Raw genomic sequence first — 18,084 nt, 5'->3', positions numbered from 1 at the left:
AAACTTTTCATTATAGAAAAAGTACAAGAATAGTACACTGAATACTCATATACCTTTTACAAGATTCACCGGTGTTAACATTTTGCTATATTTGCTTTGTCTCATGCTTTAATTCTCTTTTTCTCCCTGAATCCTTTAGAGCTAGGCATCATGACATTGCGTAAATCCAAAAATTGGACTTGTATTTATCTCTTAAGTCCAAAACTACAGTCATCACACAGGAAATTTTAACATTGACACAATAATATTATCTAATTACAATATATGTTCAGATTTCTCTGTTTGTCCCAGTAATATTCTCTATGACTTTTTCATTTTGTCTTTTTCTAATGTAGCCACTTTTGCTTTATCACAGCATAAGTATCCCTAGCAAAAAACCTTGCTATGCAAGATTGCACAACAAAAATCACAAGGCTTATGGGGAAAATGGGGTTAGAGGCACAATACTCGAAAACTTCATCAGTGTCACACACAGAACCTTATAAAATCTGTAGTACAATTTTATACCCCTTTAGTGGTTAAGACGTACATAACTTAAAATAAATGTGGTGCTTTACCTTGGAAAAGACCTGTACTTTGTTTGTAGGAGTGGGTGTCAGAAGGGATGCCGTTTGTGAGTTATTGTGAGGTGGTGGAAGGAGAGTTCTCTGAAATTGGACAGAAAGTTGTAAAACCATGTGTGGGTGGGTGTGGCTCATCACACGCCTGGTGAACTGATGAAGGTGATACATGTTTTTGAGGTGTTTGCATTTTGTGTTTTCCTGCAAGCTTGGTTCAGCTGGGTATAGTTTTCTGCTTTCACCTAATGTTTCTCACCAGAAAAATCACACATAGGCAAATGGGAAATTAATGTTTTGCTCATACTGTGTTGCAACATATTTGCATGTTTTTTTAAAGCTATAGCGTAACTTACAGTATTTGCATCTATAAATTTCCCTCTTAAGCTTGTTCTAGCTGCATCCTACAAATTTTGATGTGCTTTTACTATAGTTCAAGTCTAAGTATTCTCCGATTTCTATTATGATTTCTTCCACCCGTGATTTAGAAATAGACTTAAGGGGGGAGAGGGATAGATTGGGAGTTTGGGATTGACATGTACACACTATTGTATGTATGTATATTTATTTATTTATTTACTTTTGGCTGCATTGGGTCTTTGTTGCTGCATGCATGCTTTCTCTAGTTGCAGCAAGTGGGGACTACTCTTCGTTTTGGTGCGTGGGCTTGTCATTGCGGTGGCTTGTCTTTGTTGCGGAGCACGGGTTCTAGGCACACGGGCTTCAGTAGTTGTGGCATGCGGGCTCAGTAGTTGTGGCGCACGGGCTTAGTTGCTCCGCGGCATGTGGGATCTTCCTGGACCAGGGATCAAACCCGTGTCCCCTGCGTTGGCAGGTGGATTCTTAACCACTGTGCCACCAGGGAAGTCCCACGCTACTATATTTAAAATAGATAACCAACAAGGACCTACTGTATGCACAGGGAACTCTGCTCAATATTCTGTAATAACCTAAATGGGAAAAGAATTTGAAAAACAATAGGTGCATGTATATGTATAACTGAATCACTTTGCTGTACACCTGAAACTAACACATTGTTAATCAACTATATTCCAATATAAAATAAAAAATTTTTTAAAATACGCTTAAAAATTTTCAAATTTGTACTTTTCTTTGTAAGGGTATTTTGTTAATAATTTCTGACTTCATTGCATCATGTTCAAAGAATGTGAAATGTATGATATTAATTCTTTGTTATTTTTTGTGACTATGTGACCTAGTTTTTGTAAATGTTTTGTGTTTTTAAAGAATGTGCATTCTCTAATTGTTGAGGGCAGGTTAATGTACTTAAATTATTTTATTTCCTTAGCTGAATATTCTATGTATATGTCACTAATTCAATCCAAACTCTCCCTCAGTTGTATAAATCTCCGCTAAACTTATTCAGGCACATTAGGTAGTCTTGTCAATTTCATCTTGAATAAATTTGTCCTAGAGCCATCTGATATGCTGTAGTTATTTTTCAGGCCCATTGCACAGCTGTCTTCTTGGGATCTTTCTTCATTTCCTGTCTCTTGTGTTAGATTCCCTTTTTCCTAGATATCATTTTCACTCCTTCCCTGGTTTATTCCCTCATTTTGGTGAAATTCCCTCTTCAGTAGCATCCTGAAAAAATATGCCTAGAAGTTGAAATTTTTGAGAATTTGCATGTCTGAAAATGACTTTTCTGTCTTAATACTTATGATAATTGGATGGAAATAATCGCCCCTCAGTTTTTAATGCAGTGCTTCATTTTCCTTTGGCTCCAGTGTTGCTGTTGAGAAGTCTGCTCCCTGGTCCCCCCTCAAGCTTGTTTTGGTCTTCTCTTTGTCCTTGAGCTCTGAAATTTTATGAAATAGTACCTTGGTATAGGTCTAGTTTGAGTAATTGAGTTGGGCACTTAGTGGGTCTTTCAATTCTAAAATTCGTGTCCTTAGATTCTAGGAAATTAACTTGAATTAGTTCTTTGATTTGTTCCCTTCCATTTCTCTAACTTCCTGGAATTCCTCTTGTTGATTATGAGACCTCTAGCACTATTCTCCAAAGTTTCTTATCTTTTCTTTCCTTCCCTTTTACTCTACTTTCTGGGGAAATTTCCTCAGTTTATCTTCCAGCTCTTTAATTGAGGTTTTTATTTCTGCTATTACATTTTTAATTTGAATTGTTTTAAAATAAATATTCCTTTATGATATGGTGTTTCTATTCATAGGTCTAATAGACTCTCTCTCACACACACATATTTTAAAAAATTTTTTTTAACATCTTTATTGGGGTATAATTGCTTTACAATGGTGTGTTAGTTTCTGCTTTATAACAAAGTGAATCAGTTATACATATACATATGTTCCCATATCTCTTCCCTCTTGTGTCCCCCTCCCTCCCACCCTCCCTATCCCACCTCTCCAGGCGGTCACAAAGCACGGAGCTGATCTCCCTGTGCTATGCGGCTGCTTCCCACTAGCTATCTACCTTACGTTTGGTAGTGTATAGATGTCCATGCCTCTCTCTCGCTTTGTCACAGCTCACCCTTCCCCCTCCCCATATCCTCAAGTCCGTTCTCCAGTAGGTCTGTGTCTTTATTCCTGTCTTACCCCTAGGTTCTTCATGACATTTTTTTCCCTTAAATTCCATATATATGTGTTAGCATATGGTATTTGTCTTTCTCTTTCTGACTTACTTCACTCTGTATGACAGACTCTAGGTCTATCCACCTCATTACAAATAGCTCAATTTCGTTTCTTTTTATGGCTGAGTAATATTCCATTGTATATATGTGCCACATCTTCTTTATCCATTCATCTGATGATGGGCATTTAGGTTGTTTCCATCTCCGGGCTATTGTAAATAAAGCTGCAATGAACATTTTGGTACATGACTTTTTTTGAATTATGGTTTTCTCAGGGTATATGCCCAGTAGTGGGATTGCTGGGTCGTATGGTAGTTCTGTTTGTAGTTTTTTAAGGAACCTCCATACTGTTCTCCATAGTGGCTGTACCACTTCATATTCCCACCAACAGTGCAGGAGTGTTCCCTTTTCTCCACACCCTCTCCAGCATTTATTGTTTCTAGATTTTTTGATGATGGCCATTCTGACTGCACACACTAGAATATTAATGATAGTTTCTTGGAATTTTGTCTTCTCCTTGTATAGTCTCTGCTTGCTCCAAGTTTCTTTTCTTTTTTTTTAACTAATTTGTTTCAACCTCCTGCGTGGTCCTTGGCTGTCCATATTTAAAGGTTTACCACTGAAAAATGGATTGAGAGCTCCAGGCCCATGAGTGGGATTTGTTGTGGTTTTCACTGTAGGGGGACCTAGCTGTTTCCTTTTCATGGGGGAAGGTCTGGTGTCAGAATCTTTGGGTCTTTTCTCTTGAATTTCCTGAGAAGGACTCAGCTAAGGAGGTTCTGGCAATTTTGGAGGGAAAAGGACATGAGAAGGGAGCTGTCTCTATAGTCAGTATGTAAAGCTGACTTAATGCTCCCCTTATCTCTGTGCAGACACCTTTTTTTCTATACCTCTCTCCAGAATAAACTGCTGGGGATAGAGAGGAGTAGTGCCTAGCTTTGGTCACCTAGCTGTGGAGAGGGATGCAGAAATCAGAGAGGCCAACTGCTTAAATAGACTTTCAGCCAGTCCTCTCATTCTCAGTCTCACCTTTGCCCCCATTTCCAGAGGCACCTGGTGCTCCCAGTTCTTGAGCCCTTCCATGATTCTTCAGAATTAGGTCTTTACCTAAAGACTACTTTGGAGTTATTTTTCATAGAGTGCCCATCTTCCGTATGCTTTCCAGTGTTTAAAATTTTGTTTCTCTTTCCTCTGTTCCTATTTTCTTAGTCCTTGTGGGTTTATGCCAGTTTAAAAAAAAAAAATTACTGTTGGTTTAGTGAGGCTTGGAGAGAACAAGGTGCGAAATGTATGTGTCCAATCCACCATTTTCACGCAAAACCTTAAAATAAATTTTAGTAACTTTGAAATTATAAGAGTATCACTCACCAAAGGCTCAGTGGGTACATAAAAGTCAAAACTCTGTTATTTGCCTTCTTTCATTCCTGTACAGTGGAGTTTTTCTGGAGGTTACATGATCTGTGATATTGCAGCAGATTAAATGCAGGGATATGAGAATCCTGCTCTTTTGTATTAAGCCAAACATTGAAGAGATTTGAAAAATGTAAGAAATGCCACTCTTCTCACTAATGTTTTTGAAAACAATTTTTTTCATTAAAAATACCCTATTTATAGTAACGTGATGGGTTTGTTGTTATTTTAAATCCATTTATAAGTATATAATTAAATATCTCAGTTTTCATTTCTAATTCTCACATGGTGAAAATCAGTAGTTATAATCCCCATAAACAAATGCTTTGGGATTCTCAGTAATTTTTAAGAAAGGGTCATGAGATCAAAACTTTTGAGAACTTCCACTCTAGAGAATCATAGCTATAAATTGGAATTGGACCATGAGTGTAAGAGTATAAACATATCCAACACTCCATTCTTACCTTTATGTAGGACAATAATGTAATTTAATCCTCTTGCTTATTAAATTTAACACCCCTGTGGTTTTATTCCCCTTTTATTCTTCTTTCGTTTTTCTCTCCTAATAATCCTTAGAGGAACTAAAGGAAGCTTCTGGAAGTTAATCTATACTGTCTTCCTCCCTAGAGTATATATGTCCTAGTCTCTGCTGATGTAGATAATGAGAAATCAACTTAACAGCCAGAATATTAAATGTGCATTTTTGTTCCCAAGGGGGTGAAAATTGGTTCTTAAGGAGCAAAAAGAATCTTAGATATTACAATAGCTTGTGACCCATAAACAGACAGTACATCTGTGGTATTAAAATTTCATTGCGGTTGGGGGACAGTTAGGGAAAAAAGTCAGAAGTTTCCTTAGGAGCGGATGAAAAAGAGGTTGAGAAACACTGTTTTAGAGATCCTGCTGGAATATGATCCTTTAACCTTTCTTTTGCTTGTATTTCTTTCTCTGATCCTAATACACGCTATAGGAAAGGTGGTGACGACAAATAACTTGCAGGAAGACAATAGGTCCCTTAAAGAGGGAGCCAGCTGGGTAAGGCTTCCAGCAAGCAGAGAGCCCATGCCTCAGCTCCTGCCAGTTATTTCAGTGACGGAATATGGACCCAAGGTTTCCAAATGAAAAAAAAAAAAAAAAAGTCAGAAATCCAAGTTCTATGTAAACTTATGATTTTTAAGTGTTAGAAACTAATTAAAATAATTTTTAAACAATATGCCCACCAATCAAAACCTCTCTGAGCCCCACTAGTGTAGTCTCTTCTGTTGCGATGGAATGTGTCTCCCAAATAGGACTGCTTTACTGCATTCTGAACTCAGAGCTGTTTTGCTCCTGCTTGAGTAACTTCAGTGATGGAGACCAACCTGTTCAATTTTTTTTTTTTTTTTTTTTTTTTTTGCTGTACGTGGGCCTCTTACTGTTGTGGCCTCTCCCGTTGCAGAGCACAGGCTCTGGACGCGCAGGCTCAGCGGCCATGGCTCACGGGCCTAGCCACTCCGCAGCACGTGGGATCTTCCCAGACCGGGGCACGAACCCGTGTCCCCTGCATCGGCAGGTGGACTCTCAACCACTGCGCCACCAGGGAAGCCCAACCTGTTCAATTTTTGGTTAACTGTAATTGTTTGATCGTCAGTCTCATAGGAAGCAGAAATTTATCTCCTTAAAACTTTAACTTAGTGGTGCTGGTTTGTCCTGTGAGAGCACATAGAGTAAGACTAACTCTTGTTTTATGTGACAAGTCTTCAGATTTGTTAATTTGGCTGTGAATCAAAGTTTTATTTCTCTAGAAATGTAGAGCATAGTATTTAAGAACTCAGGCTCTGAAGTCAGACTGTTAAGGTTTGAATCTCCTCTATGCTTCTAGTTCTGTGCTCTTGGGGCTTATTTGTTTCTTTAACTATTTTATGCCTTTGTCCATTTTAATATAAGTATATTACTGTAATTTATCTAATTGCTAATAGGTATTGTAAAGCTTGCAGAACAGTGCCTAGCATATAGTAAATATTCAGTAAATGTTATTTATTGCCCAGATTAAGCATCCTGTCCTTAGTTCCATTAATCATTCTTTATAGAACACAGTTTTAACTTCTCTTACTATACTTAGTTTACAGTTTACTCATTAATGGAAGCAATCTGGTGCCTCGTAGGAAGACTTACAGATTTCTTTTCCTATCTCTTATCCTCTATACCCCTCGCATATCCCTCTCCAAACCAGATCACAACTTTTATTTTTGTTCATTTGTGTATGTGTATTTAAATATAAAAACACCACGTACACATGTGGACTTGCTCATTCTTGATCACATGTGGGAGTAAAAACCATTGGAGAGGCAACCAAAGTGTGAGGCTTAGGCCCCTCCCCCACCTTCCTAATAGAACCCTGATTTTATTCACACGTTTTCCTTCTTCAGCATGGCTTTGTGCTTCGGAGAAACCTTGGAGAGTGGGCAACCATGGAGTTCCTTTATGGCTGTGTGATTTTTGACGTAGGTGTCTGATGAAATTCTGGCTGTTGGGACCTGAGGAAAAATTTACTGATAGAAATTGGGTTTATGGTTTCTGGGAAGGGTTTCTTTGTTGCTTGAAAAGATGCACATGAAGTGGTGGTCTCATCTTTTCTTCTCGTTATTGCTGAGACCTAGGGACTGGGTGGGGCACCACCTGAGGACGGCAGAGTGAAAGCAGAGGTGGTCCTTGAAGACGTTGTTGAGCCGCTAAACTAACCAATCCCAGAACTTGCTCTTCCTCTTAATCTCTTATTATGTGGGAAACCTTTATTATTGTTTCTGCTGCTTTCAGTTGGATTTTCTTACTTTCAGCTGAAATAAGCTTAACCAATAAAGAGGTCAAGTTATTTAATTCTACTATGGCTGGCAAACTAGATAAATAGTACATAACCTCATAGAGTTATGAGGAATAATTGAAGTAATAAAGTAATCTACAGATTTATAGTTGTGACATAACCACAAACAGTTTGTAGTGGACAGAATGTTTCACAGAGAGTGAGGAGGCTGCCTGGCTTTGCTGATTGCCAATTCAGTTAATATTCGAATTGCAGGTCACTGGACTTCGTAAAACAGAATTAAGTGATTTTGAAGGTCTGTTCTGATTCTGTGTAAAAAATATGAGTCTGATTGTTCTGGAATTCCTGCCTGAAAGCCTTTGTATAGATTAAGGTAGTAGATATAAATAAGTAACTTTTTTAGTTGAAGAAAGCATAATTTATGAACTAGTCATGTTGGGAATGCTTCCAGTTTCACAATGGTTCTACTAATCTTAGTGTTTTGAGAAACAAGGGAAGCTCTACTATCAGTACACTTACTGATTATGAATATCAACTCATACCTTTATAAAAATAGATATTTAACCCAACTTTTAAACTTATTCTCCTATATGTAATCAGTATGAGCATGCCATTAGTTTTCTTTTTCCTACCATCTCTTATTAAATCTGCTGTGATCCTTTTCCTCTACCCTTTCCCTAGTTACATTATTCCCAGACTGTTAAAAAGCCACCTAAAAGGTCTGCTTTTCACCAGAATCTGCTTTCTCTTCCTCTTTCCCCATCTATAAAATGAGGTGAAAGTATATCATTTTTAAGGTGCTTTATGGTTCTCACATTCTGTGACTTGTCAATTATTTTTCTCATCAATTCAGACTCTGTTATACCCAAAAGAACTCATCTTTGATTATAATTAAAGGTAAGTTTAAAAACTTTTTCGGACTCCCCTGGTGGCGCAGTGGTTAAGAATCCACCTGCCAATGCAGGGGACACGGGGTTGAGCCCTGGTCCAGGAAGACCCCACATGCCGCGGAGCAACTAAGCCCGTGCACCACAACTACTGAGCCTGTACTCTAGAGCTCGTGAGCCACAACTACTGAGCCCTCGCACCACAACTACTGAAGCCTGCATGCCTAGAGCCCATGCTCCACAAGAAGAGAAGCCACCGCAATGAGAAGCCCACACACCACAACGAAGAGTAGCCCCTGCTCACCATAACTAGAGAAAGCCTGTGTGCAGCAACGAAGACCCAATGCAGCCAAAATTAAATAAATAAATAAATTTAGTAGAAAGAACAAAAGAACTTTTTCACCTGAGGACAGTAGAACTCAAGTATATAAAGGAAAGAAGTAATGTATAAGTATCCTTTGCAGAGCTAGACATATCAAGAAATGCAGAGCTTGGGTAAAATGTAGATATATGTACATACATGTAGATAATATGTGATTTTTTTTTCTAGGGTTTTTCTTGGGGGTGTTGGGAGACAAGAAAGGAAGAAGCTTATAATTTCAAAGCTTTTTGGAAATCAGTACAGTATATTTTCTTTTTCAGGAAAAATTAAAACTATTATGGGAAATTGATTCATTACTGCAAGAGGACTAATAGGGGAAACCTAAGCTTTCAATTGAACCCATGTGAGATTGGGTACATTGGCCAGGCATGAAATTTCCCAGATGCCTAAACTTCTTTTTCCAGAAAAAGGAAAATAATATTTAATGACTTTATGTAGAAAGACAGGTTGTAGCTAAAGTAAGAATTGTATGCATAGTTGGTGTTAATTCCAAAAACCTTGACGATGTGAGTGAGGTCATCCTCCATCATATCACCAGTTTTATTCCTAGAAGTAGAGGGATCATCACAAAACAATTCCAGAATGTAGACTTTTCCCTTCAGTTGGTAGGTTTTGTTTCGATTTTTCTAAGTCCTGTTGAGAGAGATTTGCACTGCTGACACCAAACACATGGTGTTTTTTCCAATACCTCTTCTCAAGCTCTCCAACACCAAATAGGTGTCCCACAGTTCAGTTAGCTCAGACTCCACAGGTTAAAGGGCTCAGTCCCGCAAGACTGCCCTTACTTCAGATGCCAGTTGCAAGTACTGGGCCTTCAAGTAACCTGCACTTCTGTCCAACTTGGAGAGAGTCAGGGTTTATGAATAATATGACTACTCAGAAAGTAAGTGGTTATTATGTTGCTCTTTAATTTACCAGATTACCTTTTCTATCCTTCTTTTCTTCCGTATTCTCTTTGATCATTTACTACTTCTAGTAGTTAGAGGGTTGTAGAGAGGAGAAGGTATTAAGTGTTTTCTTTTGAGTGTCTGATAGTAGAATATACTTCCTTCCTTCCTCCCTTCCTCCCTTCCTACTTTCCTACCTGCACATTTGTAGAAAGCTGCTTCTGTATGCCAGAGGATACAAGCAAGGCCTTATGGAGTTTTCCTTCAAGATACCTCTTTTCTACGAAATAACACCTGAATTTGCCACATGTTGATGAGTCTTAAACCTTGAAGAGTGAGAAAGACTAATTGTGGCGGTCTTCTATATTCTAAAAACATTTAATTAAAGTTCTACTTCATTTAGCATAATAGTAGAACCTTTTAGATAGTTTTCAGTAACTCACAATGTTAGTAGTTGTAGAATGCATAGGTGTCTGTTTACTGTTGCCAGTTTCTTCCATCTCTTCATTCTGTAGGATAAACAGCATTTTGTTTTTCTGATGAAGAGTTTTTTATTGTAAAACACAAGCACTTGGGCTTCCCTGGTGATGCAGTGGTTGAGAGTCTGCCTGCCGATGCAGGGGATACGGGTTTATGCCCTGGTCCGGGAAGGTCCCACATGCCGCGGAGCGGCTGGGCCCGTGAGCCATGGCCGCTGAGCCTGCACGTCCGGAGCCTGTGCTCCGCAACGGGGGAGGCCACAACAGTGAGAGGCCTGCGTACCGCAAAAAAAAACAAGCACTTTAGGGGCTTCACTGCCCTGGTGGTGCAGTGGTTAAGAATCCGCCTGCCAGTGCAGGGAACACAGGTTCCAGGCCTGGTCTGGGAAGATCCCACGTGTCGCGGGGCAGCTACGCCCATGCGCCACAACTACTGAGCCTGCACTCTAGAGCCCGCGAACCGCAACTACTGAGCCCGCGAACCGCAACTACTGAGCCCGCGAGCCAAAACTACTGAAGCCCGCACACATAGAACCTGTGCTCGGCAACAAGAGAAGCCACCACAGTGGGAAGCCCGCACACAGCAACAAAGAGTAGCCCCTGCTCGCCGCAACTAGAGAAAGTCTGCGCGCAGCAACGAAGACCCAACGCAGCCAAAAATGAAAATAAATAAAATAAAAAACCCCCAAAAAACCAAGCACTTTATTACAAAAATAATCATTCTTTCTTTGTAATGATTATTACAAAAATAAAAACCCCCAAAAAAACCAAGCACTTTATTACAAAAATAATCATTCTTTGTAATGATTATTACAAAAATCATTCTTATAATCATTCTTTAATATCTTTAATAGTGATTTTATGTGTGTTGAACATCTTTAGATATTTTTAGTGATAACTCATCATAAAAACCAGTAATATACTGTATACTATTTTTTATTAACTGAAAACATTTCATGTCTTTTCTGACCATATGTGGTTAATTTATTTGTTAGGTGTTGAATTTTATGTTCCTTGCATGAAAAATAGAACACATAAATATTTGAAATTCTTCACTGCATGCCTGGCCAAGTATTACTTGCCCAGGTGTCTTCTTTTTAAAATAACTTTTAAATCTTAGAAATTTGTGGGTGAAAGGGTGGATTTTGACTTGGAAAGAGAGGAGATAATGCTTTCACTATTTAAAACCAAACTTCATGAAAAGATGCTATTGTTGGATGAATTAACACTAATCTTGTCTCCTACAAAGAGCTGCTGGAAATAAGATTACGGCTTTATTACTTTCAATATTTTAATCAGTGTAAACTGCTTTTTGTTTTTATAAATAAAAGTTATTTCTCAAAATTTCTTAGGAAAGAAAAACAGTTGATTAATCAATATGTATTTTTATTTACGTTGAATACTTTTTATCATCCCTTCCAAACAGACACTCCTTGAATATGCAGAGAAATGGAAAACTTCAGAAGATCCTTTACCTTTATTGGAGGTATACACAGTGGCTATCCAAAGTTATGTTAAAGCCCGACCTTATCTTACCTCTGAATGTGAAAATGTAGCATTGGTTCTGGAACGCTTGGCATTGTGAGTAGACCTTTGAGTAAATAAAAAATTAGATTTAGCTTTTTTGTTTTTAACTCTGTATCTCAAATCTTATGATAGTTTAATTTTAAATAGATTAGTTATGGACAGTCTACTGATGATATTAGAATTATTCATCTTATTTTACTTCGAATTTTAGTAATTATTTGTATCCTTACCAACTTTTTGTTTTTTAGAAGCTGTGTTGACCTTTTACTGTGTCTGCCTGTTGAGTTATCTGATAAACAGTGGGAACAATTTCAGACACTGGTGCAGGTGAGAATATTTACTTACTAGATTTAATATAGGTATATTTTATGGCAATTTTCTTTATTCTTAATAAATTACTTGGTTAAACTTTAAATGATTTAAGTAATGACAAACATTAATTGCTGTTCTTATTAACATTAATGTCTTGCATATAGTCAGTGCTCAGTAGATGTTTGCTAAATGAATATATACATTTAAGTAGATTGGTTGAATATTGCACTGTTCTTTAAGATCAGATAATTAGAACTTTGCCAGAGCAGTAAGGGAACACAAAAGAAAATGCCCTCATTTGTATTTAGAAACAGTTTAACTAATGGTTGAAAATTGCAATATGCTTTATAAGAATTTAACATATCTCATTTAATCCTTATGAAAACTTTGTGGGGGTAGGTATATTTTTCCCATTTTAAAGGTGAGGAAACTGAGGCTCAACTCTAAAATATTTATCTGCCCAAACTTGTATAGCTAATATCAGAGTAGTTATTTGAACCAAGATTCTTTACTCCGTAGTCCATACTTTTTCTCCTATATCTGAAAATACATGCTTATCTCTGTTACTTAGGGCTGTTATTCTACTTATAAAAGTACTACATAGTTTAGCACTTAGTTGTTTTGCAGTATTTCAAGAATGTTAAATTTTGCTAAGCACTAGATTGTGCTGGATATTTTATAGCTTCAAGTAAAGTTTGATTAATTGGTTAGTTAAGAAGAATGTTCCTGCCAACTAGTCTCAAAAAGTTTAGTTGTCTCTCTCTTCCTGTAGCCAGAGTTCTTAAAATATCTTTTGGCCTTATGTTTTTCCATAGAAGAGATATTAAAAGAGGATTAGTCTCAAATCTTAGAAGCATGTGAAATAAACTATAGTTAGAGAAATCAACTTTCCTATTTTAATATTAAATATTAAAATTACATCAAGTGCAAAATTCTTGAAGGTAGGATTCATACCTTTATTCCAAAGGATTCAACATAGAGTTTTACACATAGTAGGTAGATACTTAATAACTGTTGAAAGTGTCTTGTCGTGTTTGTCACATTGCAGCTAACTTTTTGATCATGCAATTTGTACTTCAGCATATCAGTAACTTTTGTCTCAGGTTTTTTTCCCCAGCAAGTGGTTATTTTTAGGTAAATGATTATCTCAGAACTTTTTTTGATTGTTTGGCACTCAGATACACTCTACCACAGAATTAATTATATAAATAGTTTATATACAAATATAATACTGAATTCCTCATATTAATTTTGTTTGTCAACATAAGGTAAGCCTTTTCAACTTCCTTTTTTGAAACAATAGCACTACTTGATACTTTTTCTTATGGTTTAATGAGGAGGAAATAACTCTCTAAATCCCAGTATGGAGCTCTCAGCAGTTGCTCAAAGAAAATTTCTTAAAGCACTTGAACTTGTTCAGTGAGATTTTTATGGTTTTGAGGAATAAACTTTTTATACAAACGCAGCGTGCAGCTTTAAGAGTTTCCATGACACTTTGCTTTCATTTCAGAGCTTCCTTGGGCTTATTTTATACCTGCTTAACAGCATTTGTTTTATTTTGCCTGTGTTTTAACTGTTTTTAAGCATCTCTTTACTCCACTAGAGGATAATACGCCCCATAAACGCAGGGACTAGTTGCTCTCTTCCTTGGTACTTTGCCCATAGAAATTCTCAATAAACATTTTCTGAATTGAGTTAAAACTATTGGTCTTTTGTGACCTGAAGAATATGCTAATTGCATGAACACTCGTAAACAACAAGTAAGCAAGGTTCAGTGTCAGCTTTAATAGGATATTGTAAGGCTATGTCATGAATAAATGAAAAATCATACATTTAGTTGTTTTCTTTTCATAAGTCCCTTTTATTGAAATACGTGTATACAAGTTGTGACTTAGACCTTGATGCAGATTTGTCATTTATTAATGATAGAAGTTTTTTTGGAAATTTTTTTACTAACACAGAGGATATAAAACGTGTAAGGTCTTTCATGCTGTGGATACTCTAATAGCTTCCTTGAGAAATAACTTTGCTCTCGGTTTAGATTTTGGGGAAAAAATAATATGAACTTATTTCTAGAAATACATTTTATTTATTTAAAATTTATAATTAATATAATTCTTGTCCTTGAGATTCATCTTTAAAAATCAGAAGTAAAGGATTCAGCACTTTGTAATGTGACATGAAAATTTTAAGATAAAAGTCTTATTTTTCAAAAGTTTAGTATTATATTTAAAGCCTGATAAGCTTGCTTTTGAAAATCTGTTGTAATTCTTTGGATGTTTATTTAATATTTATAGGTAGCTCATGAAAAGCTGATGGAGAATGGCAGCTGTGAATTGCATTTTTTAGCTACTCTAGCTCAAGAGACTGGGGTGTGGAAAAACCCGGTACTGTGCACTATTCTTTCCCAGGAACCATTGGATAAGGATAAAGGTAAATTTTCTAGAGAGCAGAGAGAAAAAAAAGAATCATTAGACTAGAAATAAGTACTTAAAATTGTTTTGATATAATTCATCTCAAGATATTCCAAGAAGGACCATTTAATCAAATTTTATATGAGGTGCTTGAGGCCCTTCACCTTTTTTTAATTGGGGGAAGATGTGTTTATAGGATTATATAATCTTAGAGTAACAGTTTTTTTCTCAACATTATTTGATCAGAGGAATTCCCTCTGTAACATCCTGACAGGTGGCAATCTAGCTTATATTTGATAACTAACTTATTTGACAGATGGAGAAGCAGAAACAGGGTAGTGAAATGATTTTCCTCAGAATAAGAAATTAATGCGGGAACTCTCAAATCTTCTGTCTCTGAGATTAGTACTCTTTCTCAAACAGCTTTTTTTCTCAGACTTACTTTATCCTGCTTTGTTATTATTGTATGAGCTTAGGCAACAAAGATCCCAGTCAAACTCAAACTGGCAGGTAGCCTATCCGAATTAGATGGCTAAATCACTAATATGTATAACACTTAATGTTCAGAATTCAAAAATTGTATGTGCTACGAAGAAGAGCACAATTATTGTCATTGGTACTTTTCTTGAGATTATTTAGGAAAGTGCCCAGATTCTACCCCAAGTTTTCCCAAGGTATTTAACTAGAGAAGTAAATAAGCTTCTTCCATTGTTTTGATGTTTTCTTGTTAACTGATGGCAAACTCTAGGTATTTTGCTATGTGATAGCAATTTCTGAAGGCTCTGAGAAAGGAGTTCATTATTTGTTAACTCTTCTGGTACTTAGATATTTACCAAAAGGCTTCTCAGCTAATCTGGAAACTTCTCTTCAAGCTGGTTGTTCCTACCTGACTCCCCTCTTAACATTTCTCCCCATTTCTGGATAGTTTTAGCAGTGTTATCTGTTTCTTAGTTTTCACCAAAAGTTTATTTTTATTACCTCCCTTCCTTTGTGTATATCCACAGATTAGCTACATTGTTCTCAGACCCTCATTATTTAAAATAGGAAGAACAACAACAACATTTAAAAGTTGAGAATCTTGGAGTTGTTTTGCCTTTGTCATATTAGTTTTTTATTCGCAATATATTACCACCACCATGTTTTTATTCCTGTAACCAAATTATACTTTTTAGTCTTCTCAGCTTTGGAAATATTGGACATATGATATATTAATAATAATATCAGATTACATTGTATAGTTCCTTACAGTTTGAAATGTGCTTTTATGTGCCTGCTTTCATTTAGCCTTCACAATGATCCTGGGGAAAAAGTGGGATCTTTATTGTCCCTATTTTACAGGTGAGAAAATGGAGGCTCAGAAAGATTAGTTCTTTTCTACATCACATTGTCAGTGATGTGAGGCAGAGCCAGGAATTGAAGTGAGGTCCCCAGCTTCTCTCCTTTTTATATTATGCCATGTTGCACCCAGCCTAATAAAATAAAATTGCACCTAGCTTAAATAATTAAATCCTTTTTTCTGTTGTTGGTTTCTGAAGACTGTCTTTGCCAAACTCACACATTATGCTAACGCAGGAAAATGGAACCTTTACCTTAGCAGAGATTTAAAATTTACCTTAAAAGAATATGTGCTCAGTTTCCTTATTTGTTTAAATGTGCCTAACATTGTTTCTGTTAACAAATGTCTTTGCCTATCTCTGTGCTGCTTTATTCCATGGTCTTCACATGGCATAGCTACTGGAATAATTTGGACTATGCAGGCAAAAGGAGTTTCTACAATAACAGATGGATTGTAGGTAGCCAGATTTCATTACAACTCGTGAAGCAACCAGAGAGATGTTACATGATTGAGAGACTCTGCAGCCGTAATCTTTACTTGGTTCTCCATTATTTAGAATACTTCTTTGGTGGGAGTTATTCTGTGGGTAATCACATAGACTAGAAGTGTATGTTTATTTCCTCCTTTGAAAAACTTGAAGGAATTAACATTTTACACATACATACTAATTTATTTATATTTTCAAATTGGATGCTTCTACAGCATGTGGAACTTTTAGCTTTTTATATGATATATCCAGCCCCTTGGTTTAACCTACACTAGCCTATAGCAAGTTTGATGAGAAGAGCTAGAGCTCAGACAGTAATCAGAACACCATAATAAGCTGTGCTCATTAGTTTGTTTATAGCAAAGCCTTTGAAGGTTTGATGTACTATTTGAACAGTAGATGATCTACTTAATCTTGTTTTAAATAATTAATTTTTATTGACTAATTTTAGAACTACTAAAGCCCAGATAAACCAAGAAATGCTCTTTGATTTAGGGACTGAGGGTGTGTGGGACTAAATTAAAAATGCTGGTTTCACCTTAAGGTTTTAGTATCCTAGAATAAGATAACTCTAATAACTAAATCAGCATAATTCAAGTAGATGTCCATTGAATATCACAGGATCTTTAGGCTTACATATTACTTTTGCTTTTCTTTAGTTATCATCTCAGAATTGGAAAGGCACTGAATGCCCATTTATTTTTTACCCAATTTTAACTCCCTTCTAAAACATCACTGATAAATAAATGGGCCTTTGCTTGAAGACTTCTAGAGAATGGTAACTGTGTAATTCAGTCCATTCATAGCCTGCTATTAGATAATCTTCATTGTGTAAATTGTGAAAAACTACATTCTTAGAGTTGCCATCCTTTGGATCTAGTGCTACCCCTAAAGCCATACCTAACAAAGTACAAATCCCTCTTGCGTGCCATAGCAATTGAGATGCTTAAGGATCGTCATCATGTCCACACTTAGTCTTCTTTTATTCTAAAGACTAAAAGCCGTCCTGGTGTGGCATTATTTTAAATCTACAGTCATGATTCCTGACCTTTTAGTGCATTTTGTTTGTTGTTCTTATTCATGTGTAATTCTCAAAACTTATGTGTACCCCAAATGCTATCTGGCAGGCTCTGAAGTCATTGGTACTCTCATCCCCTTCATCTTAGTGTTACTTAAGATGACGTTACCTTTTTGGGTGGCCTTATTCTCACAACTCAGCGAGGTTACTAAAATCACAAAAATTAAGAAAAAAGAAAACTACTCTTAAATTATTTACATTTTTATATGTTGTGTTTTGGCACACAAAGTAGTCTTTTTTTTTCTTTTTAATTTCACTGTGTTAGATCCATTCTGCCTCTGCAACTTGTCAGTATCATTTAAAATCTTGATTTTGTTAATTCAAGATTTTTGTCCTTCCCTGTTTAAGCAGATCTTATTAGGATACACTCTGTTGGCATCCACGTTCTTTTTTTTTTTTTAATTTATTTATTTTATTTATTTTTATTTTTGGCTGCGTTGTCTCTTCGTTGCGGTGCACGGGCTTCTCGTTGCAGTGGCTTGTCTCATTGTGGAGCGCGGGCTTCAGTAGTTGTGGCACGTGGGCTCTAGAGTGCAGGCTCAGTAGTTGTGATTCACGGGCTTAGTTGCTCCATGGCATGTGGGATCTTCCTGGGCCAGGGCTCAAACCTGTGTCCCCTGCATTGGTGGGTGGATTCTTAACGACTGTGCCACCAGGGAAGCCCGGCATCCAGGTTCTCGATAATAACCATTAAAAAGGTCATATCCAAAAACCTACCCTATGGGATACTTATAGAAATCTTCTTGCTTGCCCTTCAGTCTTTTAGCCAATGCCGTTTGATTATGGTTGTTTCATCAAATTCACCTATTTCCTTATGTCTGGTCCATGGCTCTCCTTTTTGTCTATCAGGATTTGATGAAAGACCACAAGAGGTACTTGGCTAGAGTTGTATTAAGTAAGATTGTTTAATATTGAGGTTAGTC

General features: G+C 36.7%; 1 protein-coding gene across 1 annotated transcript in view; it reads left to right on the top strand.

Annotated features, from left to right (window-relative positions):
• The window catches only part of ZNF292 (zinc finger protein 292), an 87,996-nt gene that overhangs the window by 33,139 nt on the left and 36,773 nt on the right, over positions 1–18,084 (top strand). The window contains exons 3-5 of the mRNA XM_027091087.1: positions 11,434–11,588; positions 11,783–11,861; positions 14,144–14,279. Of these exons, the coding sequence (XP_026946888.1) occupies positions 11,434–11,588; positions 11,783–11,861; positions 14,144–14,279 (370 nt within the window). The remainder of the gene's footprint in view (positions 1–11,433; positions 11,589–11,782; positions 11,862–14,143; positions 14,280–18,084) is intronic.

This window comes from Aethalodelphis obliquidens, unplaced genomic scaffold, assembly GCF_003676395.1.
Source record: "Aethalodelphis obliquidens isolate GAN/ISIS:26980383/991018 unplaced genomic scaffold, ASM367639v1 scaffold3, whole genome shotgun sequence".
Taxonomy (NCBI): Eukaryota; Metazoa; Chordata; class Mammalia; order Artiodactyla; family Delphinidae; genus Aethalodelphis; species Aethalodelphis obliquidens.
Note: the sequence above shows the minus strand (reverse complement) of the source record. Positions and strands in the feature narration are given on the sequence as shown.